This window comes from Larimichthys crocea, chromosome XXIII (assembly GCF_000972845.2).
Source record: "Larimichthys crocea isolate SSNF chromosome XXIII, L_crocea_2.0, whole genome shotgun sequence".
In the NCBI taxonomy this organism is placed as follows: domain Eukaryota; kingdom Metazoa; phylum Chordata; class Actinopteri; family Sciaenidae; genus Larimichthys; species Larimichthys crocea.
The window spans coordinates 7,026,995-7,042,455 of NC_040033.1; the positions used below are offsets into that span (position 1 = coordinate 7,026,995).

The window sequence follows — 15,461 nt, forward strand, 5'->3', positions numbered from 1 at the left end:
GCGAGAAGATCTGAATCTGACCTCAAAACTCCAACTACAGAGGAAGAGCTTTGAGAAAAGTGCAGCACAACATCTGGGTCATCGGCGTGTTTCAAACAAAGCTTTCTTTTCCGCAGTGCAGCCCACTCGTAGACACCCACAAAGTCAATCGGCAGAGGTTTACTACTGAACCGTTTTGGCTCGACACCAGCAGGAAGAACAAAAGATATCTCACGGCAGAGAGCTCAGTCTGAAGAACGATGTACTGTTGAGAGATGAGCTATGCACGTCCTTTATGTGAGGAAGGAATTTCACTTTTTATTAAGTTTGGTTCAGTGAGGGACAAAGAAAACAATCAGGAGCTTTTCAAAATGATTCATCTCCGGGCTCGATCGACTTTAATATCTAAAAATTCAAGGGGAACACTCGACCCGGCTCTCGTTCAGCTCCTCCCGGATAAACCAAGGCAATCAGATCTGAGAGATATTTCCAAAGATTATTTTATTTTATCATGAAGCCGGAGGTATTCTTATTGATCTTTGATGAACACAAATGGAAAAAAGGTTATTCAAGCTTTTTGGCAGATGTAGACTAAATTCGTATGAGTAGATCCTGAGGTCTTTTTAGTCCTGGACATCAAAATAATCGATGACAGGTTCTTCTTTAACCATCTTTGACCAGGTGCTTCCAGTGGCGGCTCTGCGAGGAGAATCAGGAAGAAAATTAGTCATCAATCTGAAACATAAAACAAAAAAAAAGGATGTGATATGATCAGGCGAATGCTGGAGCAAGTTAAACGAGGTAAATCCTGTATCAGAGTCGGACAGGGCGGCGTCTCACCTTTTCTTTTCAACGTGTACACGACAGTTAAATGCAAGTAAAACAGGATGTATGCAGACAATCTGTCCATCTAGTGTTGTCCTACAATAATCCATACCTTAACTCCATACTATCCATACCTTACTATTGCACCTCACTCCTCTCCGGCATCAACGATAAATCTCTCTCTCACGCCTCCCAACTAGTCCAGAACGCAGCAGCTCGGCTTCTAACTGCTTTTGACAGACGACATCACATTACAGTGAACCCTCGTTTATCGCGGGGGATACGTTCCAAAAATAACCCGCAATAAACGAAATCCGCGAAGTGAGTTTTACAATTATTATACATGTTTTAAGGCCGTAAAACCCCTAACCACACACTTTTATACACCCTTTTACACACATTTTGTACAGTACTCCCTTAAACAGGACGCAGAACACATGTGCGGTTCTCCCTTAGCCAATCAGGACGCAGAACACAATGCACGTTCATACTGTACAGTACGCTGTAAAAAAAAAAAAAAAAAAAAGCATGCAAAATGACACTGAAAAAAATCCGCGAAACAGCGAGTCCGCAAAAAGTGAACCGCGATATAGCGAGGGATCACTGTACTGTGATTTTAGCTCTCCTCCGTTGGCTGCCTGTGCATTTTAGGATTGATTTTAAGATTTTAAGATCACTTTTAAAGCCTGTTTGGGTCACTGGACACTAGCTATACTGTATCAAGAGTATGTTAACCCCATATGAGCCAGTTCGCAGCCTTACATCCTCGGCAGGTCACTTCTGGTTGTTCTAAGGTCGAGACCTTCTCTATCAGGGCAACTATGGAACAACGTGCCCGAGGACATGAGTCTATTTATCCTTTTACCCTCAAACAGACCTTTTAATGCCCCATGTTATATATATTTATACCTCTTGTTAATGTTCGACTATGCTTTTATTTTGAAGCTTCTAGACATCAAGAATAGACAATTTTGTTTTTACTTTTCTTAATCTTAACCCGTTTGTTGGGCCTTATTTTGAGTCCTCTGCTCTGTAAAGCACTTTGTGAACTCAGGCTATATAAATAAAGTTATTATTATGAAGAGTTACTGCAGCTTTGCAGCACTATGGCATTGATTTTGACATCAAATATGATGCAAAGAAAAGAAATATTATGATTGTTGGACAGAAAATCTCATGAATTCTGCTTATGTGGTGCAACAATATCTTTGCCATTATATAGCAGATGATCTGTCAGATGATACAGACGTCCAGCTGTACGCACAAGCTGATATGCTTGCACGTAAGTTTGGCATGTGTTCGGAGGCTTTGTTTACAGCCCACCCGTGGAGTTTCTACAGTAAGAATAACACGCAGAGCCTCAACGTGGCCGATAACGATGGTATGAGATACTTCTTCAACTTCCACAACGCTCTAGTGTCAGCCAAATGTTTGTTGATGTCAGTGTGCCAACTTGCAATGGTGAAGTACTCGAGATTAATCTTGGTCTTGGACTAGTCTTGAGACTACTTTTGGGATCTACATACTGCTGCATGCATGTTACCTACCAAAGCAGCCTACATACGGTCTGGTCTTTGTCTCAGTCTCGATACGATGTGGTGTTTGAGTACTCTTCTGTTACTTACTTGCTGCTGTGCTGTTTGATATGAGCGATGGGTGGAGGGGCCCTCGCAGCCGTCTCTCGCTCTATCAGCGATGTCAGCATCGAGTTCGGACAGACGGACTTCCCCCTGAGAATGAAAACGCATCTTTAAAAAAAAAAGCCATGATCGTATTTGTCACGAAGGTTTGCAGGCTGTTTCTAAGAAGAGTCTCACCTCTGGGCAGTGATGACCACGTTGCGTTTGGGCTCGCTGTCGTAGCTCACGCTCTCCACGCCGTATACCTCGGCCAGGTCGTGGATGATCTTCCGGTGTTCTCGGTTCATGGGTGGGAAACAGTGGCTCCTCTTTGGCTGTTTTCCCTGCAGACATGAGAAATGTACGTACATCCATTAGGGAAAAATGTGTCTCTCTCTTTGCATCAGCGTATATAAAACCACTGGGATGCTTTGCTTTCCATCAGTCCATTTAAATGAGAAGTTGGCGATGTTTCTGGAGGTCGTTGATACGTAACTTTTGCCTTTCATGGTCGAGTCTTACTTGCATTTGTAAATGCAGTGATTAACAATTTTTTTAAGTGTTCCTGAGCCCACAGAGTAACATCTTTTATACAATTATACTGCCTGAGGGTGCCTGAAGGTCACAGACAGACATTCAGTGTTGTTTTTCGGCCTTGTCCCTTATGTAGAGATTTCTGCAAATTCTCTGAATCTTCTCTAATGAAAAAAAAAATCAAAGTAATAAAAATCAATTCCAACTATATGCTGAGAAAAGTTCCATAAATTGCTCACACAGTGATGGCTTTTACACGACACATTTCAATCAAGACATACATTCACACACTGATGGTGCAGCCTTGGGGAGTGCAATCACTGAACCCAGTGTAACACGCAGACTGGAGGAGTCGGGGATCGAGCCAGAGGATCGAACCCCCGATCATCTGATCAGTGGGACGACCTGCTATACTCACAGTCACCCCAGTTTTGAACCCAGTCTTTGCTTGTGAAGGTCTGAGACTTTCATACCTGTTACCAATTAACCCATGAAATGATCCAAACAAGTGTTTTGTTGCTCCTGATCTAAAGTTTTTGGAACATGTTACAGACATCAAATTCAGAATGAGTATATATATTTACAAAAGACAACAACGAGTCGATTAGTTTGAACATGAAATATTTTGTCTTTGTTCTGTATTCAGCTGAATGTAGGTCGCTTACAATGTTTTGTTGACCAGTTGGACACCAGTTGCGCCTGTCGCTGGTTGTGTGTGATCATCTTTGTCCCACTAGAAGTTACAGAGTCAGAACACTCTTGGCTCAGACAGCAAATCAGTGGAGGGAGTAACTTTACAGTGGACTTGGCGTTAATAAGAGTATGGTAAGTTAGGATAACATTAAGCTTAAAAAAACAAAACAGTGATCAAGTCATAAAATATCTGAAATTTGATGAATTTTTGACGGTTTTCTGACATATCCTTTTATTCAGACTCGTCAACAGATCTAAATTTAAATTTCTGTTTAAGTAACGGCAAAGTTTTAATAGTTTCAATGTTATTGTGGAAGATTATTTCTTGTTTCAGCATCACAATACCTCCCATGCACAAATCCAGGTCCAATAGTTGTGTATGACACGCAGAGGTTGGGAAAAACAACAACAACTTTTTTCCGCCTGAAGCCAGTTAGAGAGTACAACAGCTTTGAAAGATTCGATACAGAACAAGATTTAATAACCTCGGTTTAGCCCACACAGGAGGCACAATAGTAGAAAATGAAGTCAATAAAACAGGCAGCACAGTACGCAGCACAAAACATGATAAAACCTTTCAGAGTCATTTGTTCACTCCTGATAGGCTCAACACGTTGAACAAAGATGAAATAAAAACACAGAACATGAAGGCTATTTTCCAACCGCCCCATGAGGTACCAACTAATTTAGCCTGGCTTAGAAACAGTTACTAAAGAGGCTTCGTCGTCCTGTCAAATCTACATGAAGCCACAGCAGGTCCACGGGAGAATTGACTGAGCTCAAAAATAGCTGGATATACAACAACTGGGTCAGAAAATAATATGAAAACGATCCAAGTGTTCAGTTTAGATTGGTACATTAACGTCAGAGCTGAAAGTGGGTAGGCCTGGCTTTGTTTTCTAAGCAGCGTGTTCGAATGTTTATAAGAAAAGCAAACCGTGTGATGGTATAAACACGAGGAGCGGTAATAGATCATAAATTAACTTTGATATGAAGAAGCAGAAGCTGTTTTTATTTCATCAATCATCTGCAGAGTGCAATTTTTTGAAACTGAATCTGAACTCGATGGATTGGATTTAAGATTAACTGCTGCAGAAAAACGACCCAGCACAACTCTTTAAAACCTCAAGGACACATTCAGACACGCTGAAAATTACTGACACAAAGAAGTTTAATTTGGTTTGCGCCCGCCAGAATCGATAACGCCGGTTAATCAGCAAATTAAAACGTTATTTCCTCACTTGTTTCACAGCGATTACGGTCAGCACAGACACTGCTGCACAACCCTGTGTCGATTCACCGCGGGGTTGCACGATTCATCTCGTAACCTCAAGTTCAAAACAGTTCATTACTGAATCTTTGTGCATCAGGAGTTTATGTTGAGTTATGTGTCTGTCTTAAAGTGTGAGGTGAACGGACAGCCTGGTAAATGCAATCATCAAAAAGGTAAAGGAGTGATGTTGCATTAACACGACTGGATAATAGACCCATTCGCACAACTGACAGCTGTAAAAGCATGTAAGCAACTTAGTTACTCATTAAAAAACATTTTATACCATCAACATACTTTGAATATAAATTATGAGGCTGCTGGAATGTATTTAAAATACGTGTTGAATTCTCTTAAATATTTGGCCTCCTGTTACGTAGTCACGTTCTTGCCCGTAGCGTGAGCGTACATGAGCTCAAACGTGACGTAAAGACAGTAAGCGGAGGTGAAATGAGCGGATCCAGAACTCCAAATGGGAACTATCAGAGAAGAGACGTGCGGAGGAGGAGTACCACTTTCTTACAATGAATGATCTTCCTATGAGTGATCAACCTGTCTGCAGCTGAACAGGGTCAGCTGTACACATGGTGTTTCTTTGACAGCCCGATATGTTCTGAGGTGGTTCATGGTGAGAAGCACTGTCCTCAATCATTGTTTCTCCTGAAAGAGCCACCAGGGGGAGCAGCACACCGCAGACTGCCACAGGGGATTCATTTTAACATCTTACCTTATTAGCAAGCTCAACGAGATTCTTGATCTCTTCTTCAACCTCGGTGACAAACTTCAAGTCTTTTCTGGAAGAGGAACAGAGAGGAAGATTAGGAGCTGAAATCAGTGACAGGAGCAGTGATGAATGAGGCAACACAGGCAGACCTGGCGTCCTCTTTGAGGCTGTCGCTGTACACAGAGGTAGATCGGACGTTGAAGGGGTCGGACGACGAGTCGATCTGCAGCGCCTCGGCTAAACGCCTGTTTCTCTCCAACGTGGCGCACTCTTGGTCGCATTCAAGCCTGAGAGAAACAAACAGATTTGTTTCAACCTGCTGAACTGAAATGATTCTTATGAACTGGATTGTTCTGGTCTGGGTGGCTGATGTAATCCATTAAAAACACGCCCGTATGATTGATTGATTTATAAATATTAATGCACAAACAAAAAGGTCATCATTCATGGCGAGCAGGAAATCCATTTCAATGCGGAAGAACATTTAAATAATGTTTCATTATTGATTAAAACATAACTGCACTGCGCCAGAAACAGCCTCTCAAACTATACTCGATTACTCTACCTGGTCTGTTTCATCTCCTTCTTAGTGAGGAGCGGCCCGATGTCCATCGAGTCGCCGAGCTGCATGTCAGACAGTTTACTGGCCATGGCGATGGCGGCATACCTGCAGATTAACGTGTAAAGACTTCATATGAAACATTTCAAGTGCAGCTGAATACAAAGAATGACTTGAGCTGAGGGAAACAATCGAGGTACAGTGTGAGAAGGACTTCTCGCATAGAGGGGGGTCATGGCTTTATCATGCAGGAGTTGGGCAGCATGTTGAGTCAGGTAAGGCCTGATTTTTCTAACTGGGCAACCGTGGTATAACTGACCTCTGGTATGAACTGGTGGCCTCTGTGCACATCACTGTTTCCTTTCTTCGACCACAATCACACTGTACAGCCACCTGCGAAACATAAGAGGAATTACACTGTCAAACATACGTGGGACCAGACTCTGTTTTTTTTTTTTCCTAAGCAGACAATGTGTTGCTTTCTGAAAGTTTGCTCATGTGAGGAATTCCTGCAGCTGAAAGGTTTCATTGTTTGCCGAGCTCTTGAGTTTGGACGACTGCCCCTGAAATGTTATTTTAATCCAGGTCGACTTCTTTATGACAGTTACACACTGTTACAGCAGATTTCATCAACTGCCGGGACCCCACTTGTAGCCAGAAGGAACATAACTAAATAAAATTAGAAGATGTGACATGTTTATTATCTAAAAAACTTTTGATGATGGAAAAACACGGCACACTCAGCTCGGCGTGAATCCATGCCTGGATCTAACAGAGACCATCTGCACTAACTTTGTAACCCATATTTTCAGCTACTGGAAGTCCAGCTGCTCTCGGCGTGTTGTACCTTGGCTGTGCAGGTGGTGCGTGGGCAGCTGCTGCCTTTATGACAGGGAGCGGAGCACGGGTGGCCGCAGTCTGGACGAGGCAGCACGCAGGGCTGCTGGCAGCTGCCTTCTGCCAGACACTCGCCTCGGTGGCAGATCCGCTTGCAGCGGTGAATTTCGCACGGCAGCGTTTTATTACACGTCAGGCCGCAGGAAATGTCTTGCAGATGACACGGGATGTTGCTGCGTTGCTGCGACGAATTAAAAGAGAGTCAGTTTAATCGCAGGAGTTTAAAAAAAAAACAAAACAGAAGAAGTGATCAGCTCACGGGAGGTTACCTCGTGCTTTCCCATGCACCATTTCTGAGTGAGGTACGTGCACGGCGGACACTTCTCTTCACTGTGGCAGTTGTGAAACACTAAACGACAGATAAATGTTAGCACGGCGTTTTCCACCGACCGTCACAGTGTGAACATCTGTGGTTTTTTCTCACCTGGGTGGTCACACTCGTGTCTTCGCGTGCACATGTTCTTGCACTCTGGTGGCTTCGTGCCACAGGCGATGGGCGGGTACAAGACGGTGAGGCCGCAGTGACACGTCAGCTCGTCGAAACCTACAAAGAGAAGGAAATCGGGATAAAAGCAGTGTGGCCAAACATAATGCCAAACATAATACCACACAGAGGAGGAAAAAAGTCACAAAGATTACGTAAAAAACCTCAAATAACTTTTTTTTTTTTTGAGTGGCAGATTAACTACATGCTACATCTGAGACTTGGCTCGTAGACACAGCTGCTGTTGGACTGCAGGACTCACTGGACTGCCAGCAGGGCTCACAGTTTCCACGGTGACAAGTCTCCTGGCAGCGGTGGAGGCCACAGTTGAGCTTGTAGCCGCAGATCAGGAGGCACTTGTGCTCCACGTTCTGAAGACGGAGTAGACAGGTTGGAAAAAGCATCAGTGGATCAGAGGAGTTAAGCAAAGCAAACACAGCTTGATAAAAGACACAGTGCTTTACAATATTTTTAAGAAGTTAACTGAAGAATCCTGAGACAAACCAGACTGCTTACAGTTAGTATATGTAGCGTATATACTATTTGACCACACACACTATAACTTTTTTATATTATGCCGACTTCTTCATTTCACTCAACTCATTTAGCATTGATTTGTCTAATTGTGTTTGGACAGTATATAAATTACAGCAGAGAGGTTGCTGAACACTCACCACACAACACAGCTCGCCACACTTGTGTCGGCCGCAGGAGCGTTTCTTGTTGCATCGCTTCTCACAAGTGAAGACGAGCTCCTCTGGAAAAGAAAAGAGTCGGAAGTGAAACACCAGGCAGAGCAGGCAGGATGTTTCATTTAGTCTGAATTTAAATCTTACCCTCTTTTTGGATCGTTGCACACGCGACCTCCTGGAAAACAAAAAACGTCTGTTTTAACTCTTCGATTGACAGCAGCGCCATCGCTAAAGAGAGAGAGAGTCTGCTGGTGTGTCTGCGTACCTTAGTCTTGGAGCCACATCTGCATCTGATAGTCGAGGTCAGGGAGCATGGCCCACAGCTGCCCTCGTGGCACAGCTTCTCACACAGATGGATGGTGTCTGAAAAAACACGAGTTCATTCATTAAGTCTAAGAACAATACCCGCAAACCTCATCCTGTCTGAACTACGTCCTGTCTGAAAAAACAAAAACAGTTTCATTATCTCGGGACTGAAGAATACATGTGAAAAAGAGATCTACACGTTCCTACAACAAGACAACAAGTCTTAACAAGGACTTTAAATTGGCTCAGACAAAGCCTGACATTATGACATTTGATGGAACAAGATTAGATCCATCAATAGGTTGCAGCGTGACGTCGGGCTGCGTTGGATCTGGCTAAACTTCTGAATCTGAAAGACGCAGTACCCTGAGTCAATTGAATGTAAAAACACAGCGCTGCTGTTTGATCCTGTCACATATACTTCACATCCTCTACCAGTTTTAGATCTTGTTTTAGGATAGCTTCACTTCCCTTGACCTGTTAGACGATGTGAGGATAAATTACAAGGCGGTGTTCTTCTTTTGAAAACCATAAATCTGCAGATAATCTTGTTCCTCTTGCTCCTTCTTACCGCTGGAGCCACAGGCCAGAGGTTTGTTGCACGTCTTTCCACAGGATGGGACGGGATCAGAGCAGCTTCGTCGTTCAGAGTAGCCCAGTTCCAGGAGTTTGGTCAGCGGCGTCTGGCTGCAGGGACACGTCTTCACCAGGCTCGGGGAGCGAGGGCACGGTTGGCACCGACCCGGGTGGCACACCTGCTGGCACCGGTGAGCTTCACAGTTTAACATCCTGAACAGAGGAAAGTTAAGAGTCAGGCAGCAGCGGTGGGAACTGTTGAACCGTAATACAAGCTTTAATATAAAAACAGACTTACATCGCGCATATTTTCTGACAGGAGAAATGTCCTGAACTGTCAGATCTGTCTTTATCGGTGCCACACGGGACTTCGCGGGTGGTGACGCCGCAGTAGCACACTGTGGAAAAACAAAAATCATCATCAGTTGACTTTAAGATTAAAAAAACCACAGCAGACAAACGTTGGTGTGAGACTCACTCTGCTGAACTTGTAGCTGGCACGGTTGACACGCCCCGCTGTGGCACACCTGGGCACAGGCGTGTTCGCCACAGTTGAGTAAGGCGCCACACACCTTGTCACACTGCAGCACCGTACCCTGGCCACAGCGCACTGGCTGACTGCAAACATATAGTTATATCAATATAACAGTGTATAAAGGATACACAAACATGATTAACATGTAGAGTACCTCGTCTTTCCACAGATGCAGGATTTTGTTATGAAGGCAGGACATTGTGGACAAGGTCCAGGATGACACAAGCTGAGAGAGAGACAGAGAAACTATTGTTTAACACAAATATTTTGTATAACACATTTAAAAGACACAGCTGTGTGGATGGCAGCCAGTTGAGTGAGTAGAAGGAAACAGGGATGCTAAGCTGTCCCTCACAGGGTCACATCCAGGCCCATCCAACACGGCGTTTCCCTCAAAATAACCAAAGAAAGACTCTCTTTGCTGCGACTGCTCACATGTTACAGGGGTGGTTGCAGTCCAGGCCGCTCCGTTTCTTCCCACACATGTCGCCACAGCTGTGGGGAATCTCGCTGCGCTGCCACTCTGGATTTGTCACTTTACCTGCCAATCAAAACGTGGAGCAGAAAGAGTTTCAGTTGACGGTTAATAGATTTAATATTCATGATATATATTTATCACTCACCACAGAAGCAGGTGTAGGAGGTCGGCTGTTTCAGTGCAACGTTCTGGCAGGCCGGACAACGCCAACCTTCGGCTGAGTCTGAAAAACAGCTTTGTTTTAATATCAACACACTTTTTTTATATATATAAATAAAGAGATCAGCAGATATTTCCACTGGCTTCAAACTGCAATGCAACACAAAACACTGTTGATGCAGCAGGAAGTTCAAAGCCTGAGAGCTGCTGCTGCTTTGTTTTGTTTTGTTATTGGGGCCATGGTGCCTCGGTATTGTCCATCTGCAGAGCAGCACTGTGCTGATGTCTTGTTGTTTCATGATAACTATAACGAGTGCTGCTACCTGTACCGTCCGCCTGCGAGGCCGGTGATCGCGCCCATTTCTTGATGCAGTTCAGGTGGAAGACGTGGAAGCAGCTCTGGCAGCTCCACACCGGGGCCATGAGCCGGATGACGTCACAGCAAACCATGCACTCGTACTTCTCCCCGGACAGCTGTTCAATCAGACACCCTGTGAAGGGGCGAGATCAGGGGTTAGGAGAGGAGAGGGACTCGGACAATTAAATTCTTTAAACTAAAGCAGCTCCATCGGAGAGTAACATTCAGACAGGATCAGGGTTGTGCTGCAGTGTATGTTGAGTGTAACCTCTGTGAAACTACTTTTTATTTTGGCAATTAAGTGGCTTTATTGATGCTGGAGCTCCCTCGCTCTCATTCACTGTCCATGTCACTCAATCAGTGCTCAGTCGCTTTCTCTGTTTCAAACCATCGGACACAAACCAAATTAAACTCCTTTGTGTCTCTATTTTGCAGCATTAGACACAGATTTAGTAGCTGGGTACATAAAATAAACAAAGCCAGAACACAACAGGTAAGAGTATCAGAGTTTAGTCCATGAATGCACCTGGATAGTCTCAGTATTTCAGAGACATTTCAGGCTGACTGCGGAGGTTTGACCGGTCTGATTGGCGGCTGCAGCGTGACGTTGAGCTGCATTTTTCTAAAAAGAAAATAGCCGCAACCAAAACAGGCTACCACCACTAAAATGAATGGAAAACTTGCATGTTCACCGCAGCACCAGATTCTGTCTGAATGCGCCCTCAGAAAGTCTGTTCAAACACAGATTATTATCAAAATATTATCAAATACATGATGCTAAGTTACATGTGCATGTATGCAACACTTCCAGACAAATTTAATTAAAGTCATGAGCATGAAACGATGGAAACGATTCATCTTGACTCTTTGGTAAACAGGGAGTTACAGTCTGACCTGTCTGCGTCTCTTTGCTCTCTGGCATCTTGTCCCAGCTCCTCTGGCCCGGTCTGTGGTTTTGATGATGTGTCCTCCTCCCTCCTCTGGCTGCCTGCAGTGGTGTGTGTCGTCCTGAGCCTCGTCCAGCTTTACTGGCAGGATCCTGAGATGACCTGCCGTGGCCAGAGGAGTCGTCTTGTTGGACGCCGGCCACCATCTCTGGGCCTGCTTCGCCTTGAGTTGGCGGTTTGATCGGCCCTTGTCGTCGCTTTGGCTCAGTGTACTTCCTCTGGTGGTGATCGTGTTGAAAGTCTGGACCTGTCCTGCTCCTCAGAGTCCTTTCCCTGATGTCTGAAGGGGGGTTTTCACCTTTGTTGTCATACGATCTTTGACCCGCACCCTTTTCGTTTTGTTGTCCTCTTCGCTGCTCCTGGCTGAACTTCCTGGGTTTTTTAGCCAGGTCTTCATTGGTTTGTTCCAAATTCCTGCTCACATCTTCCCTTCGCCAGTTGGGTCCATCAGGTCCATCCATGGGATGCAGCCCTGAGTGAAAGGCACCCGCACCTCTATTGTTACCACTATACGAACCAGAGTCACCTCCACCTCTTTGCCACCACGAGCTGGAGCCCCCATAATTCCCATTTACACCTCTATTCCCTTCTCTCCTCCCTCTGCCTCTGCCTCGCCTTCTGGCTCCATCGTCTTCATGGTATGGAGGATGCTGATGCGACGCATAATTTGAATTATCTTGGCTAAACAAGGGTTTGAAGCCCTGCTGAAACTGTCCATATGGTTGAGAAGGATCATAACTATTACTGTTCAGGTTTCTGTCGTTGTTGTGTCTCGGCCGGCCTCTTCGCGATCTGTGCTGATATGATTTTTGACGTGACGCCTCATCTGGATTGAGGTCAGGTGGGTCTGCAAATGAAAAGTGACAGTGTCAAAGGCCTGAAGCTGTGTGTGGAGAACAACAACGCAGTAACAGCTCTGTCCTGGACTCCACAGAGGAAGTGGAAGGAGAGGAGGATGACATCCACCATGAACAACTCCTCTCACCTCCTGCATGAGACTGTGGAGGCCTTAAACAGCTCCTTCAGCAACCGACTGATACTCCACCATGTAAGAAGGAGCTCTGCCAAAGGTCAGACTCAGCAACTTTATGACTTTCCGTTATAGATTTCTTATTTATGATTAATTTCTTATCAACCGTGTGTATACGAGCTGCTGTGACAAGTGTGGGATCTCATCTAAGCTATGAGAGCCTAAAATAATAGACATACCCTGATATATAAAAACTAAACTTACTACTTTACTTATTATTTATTCTTTAAAATGTTTCTGTCGATTCACTACTGCCTTAAAAACAATTATTTTCAAGATGATGCAAGTCATTAGGTAACCAGTTACATAATTTAGAGATAATAACCAGCGACATTAACAATAATAAGACTATTACAGTATTATATCACCTTTACAAACATACAGTTACAATGGTATACAATACAGATATTAAAAATACAGATTTCCTATCTAAAAACTATCAGACGCACACACAGGTGCTGCTACAAGCTATAACTAGGTGTTTCGGCTTAAAGAGTGACCATGTTAACTGGTGACCGTTAGCCGGTTGTCATAGTTACAGGTGACAGGTATTGGGAAAACATAAAGGTGAATATGTAGCTGTCAAAAAAAACAAAAACAACAAAGACGAATCAGGTGTGTTTATTTTAAATTAACTTCAACTTTAAACTAATCAAAGAAGGCATTCACGGGGACAGCTACCTGTTTTTCAAACCGCTGTCGTAACGGTCACCAGTTAACACGGTCACTCGTTATACCGAAACACACGCTAATGTCTATTAGCCCCCGGTGGTGTTTCAAAGTTCACGGTCACGTGTTAGTGAGCGAGCCTGTGCTCGTGCTAACGTTAGCACACCTTTAGCGAGCTGAACCTGAGTAAGATCAGCAGCTAATGCTACTTCGAAGCTAAGGTTGGCTACAAGAGAAGCTAACTTAACGTACAGTGGGTGTTTGAGCGGGAAGTGAAGCGTTACTGTTACATCAAACGTTACATTAGCGTGTCAGTTACCTGAGCTACCCTCAGCCATTCAGTTTGAACTCCGGTTGGTGCTCCTCTCTCACACGCCACAGGTCTGACAACCGTATCCGGGTCCTCGGCGACAGTACCGGCTTTCCCACCCGTGTTCTGGTTCTGATACCGGGGACGAACTCCCCTCAAAGCGGCCGCTGTCCCTCTTTAACGCCCCTTATCGACGCTAGCTCCGATGCTAACACGGACTCTGTAACCGAACGTGAACCAAAACCGGAAACTCCGGTCAGTATTTTCAAAATAAAACTGAGTAACGTTATAGTTTTAAATATATAGTTTGGACTGCGAATTAACTAAATAACAGATCCAACAATTATTAGTTATTTGATATTAAAATATTTATTATTATCATTTATATTTAGACTGATAATTCTGTTTATCTGCTGCCACACGGGATTTTACTGTTAGACTGTTGTTTCTGTTTATATTTTTAATTCTGTTCATGCCGCCATATTTATACTATTTAAATCTTCTTATATATAATTCTTATATAGTCTTTCCTTGGATTTCTTTAGCTTGTATATTTTATATATTTTTTTACTTCTTTTACCTATATTTTATATTTCATGTTTATGCTGTTTGCACCGGGATAAGAGGGAAACGCAATTTTAATTCTCTGTATGTCCTGTACATATGACAGCATTGATAATAAAGTTGACTTGACTTGACTTATTATTACAAATTTATTATGCATATATTGTACATGCTATGTATAAGGGGAACTTTTTCAGCCCAAAGGACCCCTTGGACAAGAGACAGACCCCCACATTCATGTGTCACATTTTAAGCCTGGACTATAATTACTAACTAATTAACTTTATTCAACCTTATTAATTTACATACTGGGTTATTAGCCTATATGTGTTTATGCTTAATAAAAAAAAGCTGCATAATTATTGTTGGTTATTAAATGCCAGCTGTGCGTCTTTGGACATTGGTCCACTGATTCAAAGAATGTTAAGTTTTCAGATGACCTGTGGGACAAGGCAATCGAAAGGATAAGCTCTTCTACTCAGCCCCATACAGTTTAAGGTTAACAGGAAAGGCGAACACATTTAACAGTCAACACTACTATAGTACAGCCACAAGGTGGCGCTCTGTGTTTGGATTAGTACAACAGAAACTGGCTGATAATGGAGGAAAACAATAATTATTAGATTGTTAGATCCCTGTGCAACATACATTATAGTTTTGCATATGTTTATGCACTTTAATACAGATGTGAAGTTAATATTACTTCTTATCTATTATAAGTCTAACACTGGACAGCTCAGCATTAAGAACACTAACTGTGTCACAGCACTACACTCAAACCATAGATATTACGGTATAAATAGATATGAATACTATATAAAGAGCATATACCACACTATTTAAAGTATTGATAGTAGGAGTAAAGTGATAACTGATGAAGAAGGTCAGCTCTGTGCTGACTCTCTGCAGCTGGCTGTAGAGAGAAGGATGCTCCATAAACTTCTCAACAATAACTCACATCCACCACATGACCTCCTGATGAAGCAGCAGAGCAGATTCAGCCGGAGACTCCTGCACCTCCACTGTGAAATGGGCCGCTGCAGGAAGTCATTCCTGCCTGCTGCCATCCTTCTTCTGAGATCAATAAAGTACTGTAACTATGTGTACACAGGGAGTGTCAGTCCTGCTACTATAGCAGCAGTGCTGGATGATTGCATTTTTGCAGACAGGGTGACTGGTGATTTACAGAAAACGAAAAATATAAAGTCTGCCACAGTAGCAGCAGTCCTCTTTGTCTAATGGCCTTTTATATT

General features: G+C 43.5%; 1 protein-coding gene across 4 annotated transcripts; it reads right to left on the reverse strand.

Annotated features, from left to right (window-relative positions):
• Positions 1-461: 461 nt before the first annotated feature.
• nfx1 (nuclear transcription factor, X-box binding 1) lies at positions 462-13,894 on the reverse strand. Of its 4 annotated transcripts, XR_002042744.2 has the most exons (24): positions 13,654-13,894; positions 11,583-12,482; positions 10,654-10,821; positions 10,317-10,394; positions 10,129-10,234; positions 9,848-9,919; positions 9,637-9,776; positions 9,457-9,556; positions 9,154-9,371; positions 8,542-8,639; positions 8,421-8,451; positions 8,259-8,341; positions 7,847-7,955; positions 7,525-7,644; positions 7,370-7,449; positions 7,051-7,281; positions 6,523-6,596; positions 6,210-6,311; positions 5,794-5,931; positions 5,648-5,714; positions 2,622-2,767; positions 2,430-2,534; positions 939-1,034; positions 462-678 (listed from the first exon to the last, which is right to left on the reverse strand). XR_002042744.2 is itself a non-coding variant. In XM_019271676.2 (23 exons), exons 1-23 carry the CDS (start codon positions 13,670-13,672, stop codon positions 603-605), a joined length of 3,261 nt encoding a protein of 1,086 aa, XP_019127221.1. In that variant the 5' UTR covers positions 13,673-13,894; the 3' UTR covers positions 462-602. The 4 variants fall into 4 exon arrangements, 3 of the variants coding, with proteins under 3 accessions (XP_019127221.1, XP_019127220.1, XP_019127222.1); XM_019271676.2 differs by lacking the exon at positions 939-1,034; XM_019271675.2 differs by lacking the exon at positions 939-1,034 and having other exon boundaries at positions 462-714.
• Between the last annotated feature and the right edge of the window lie 1,567 nt (positions 13,895-15,461).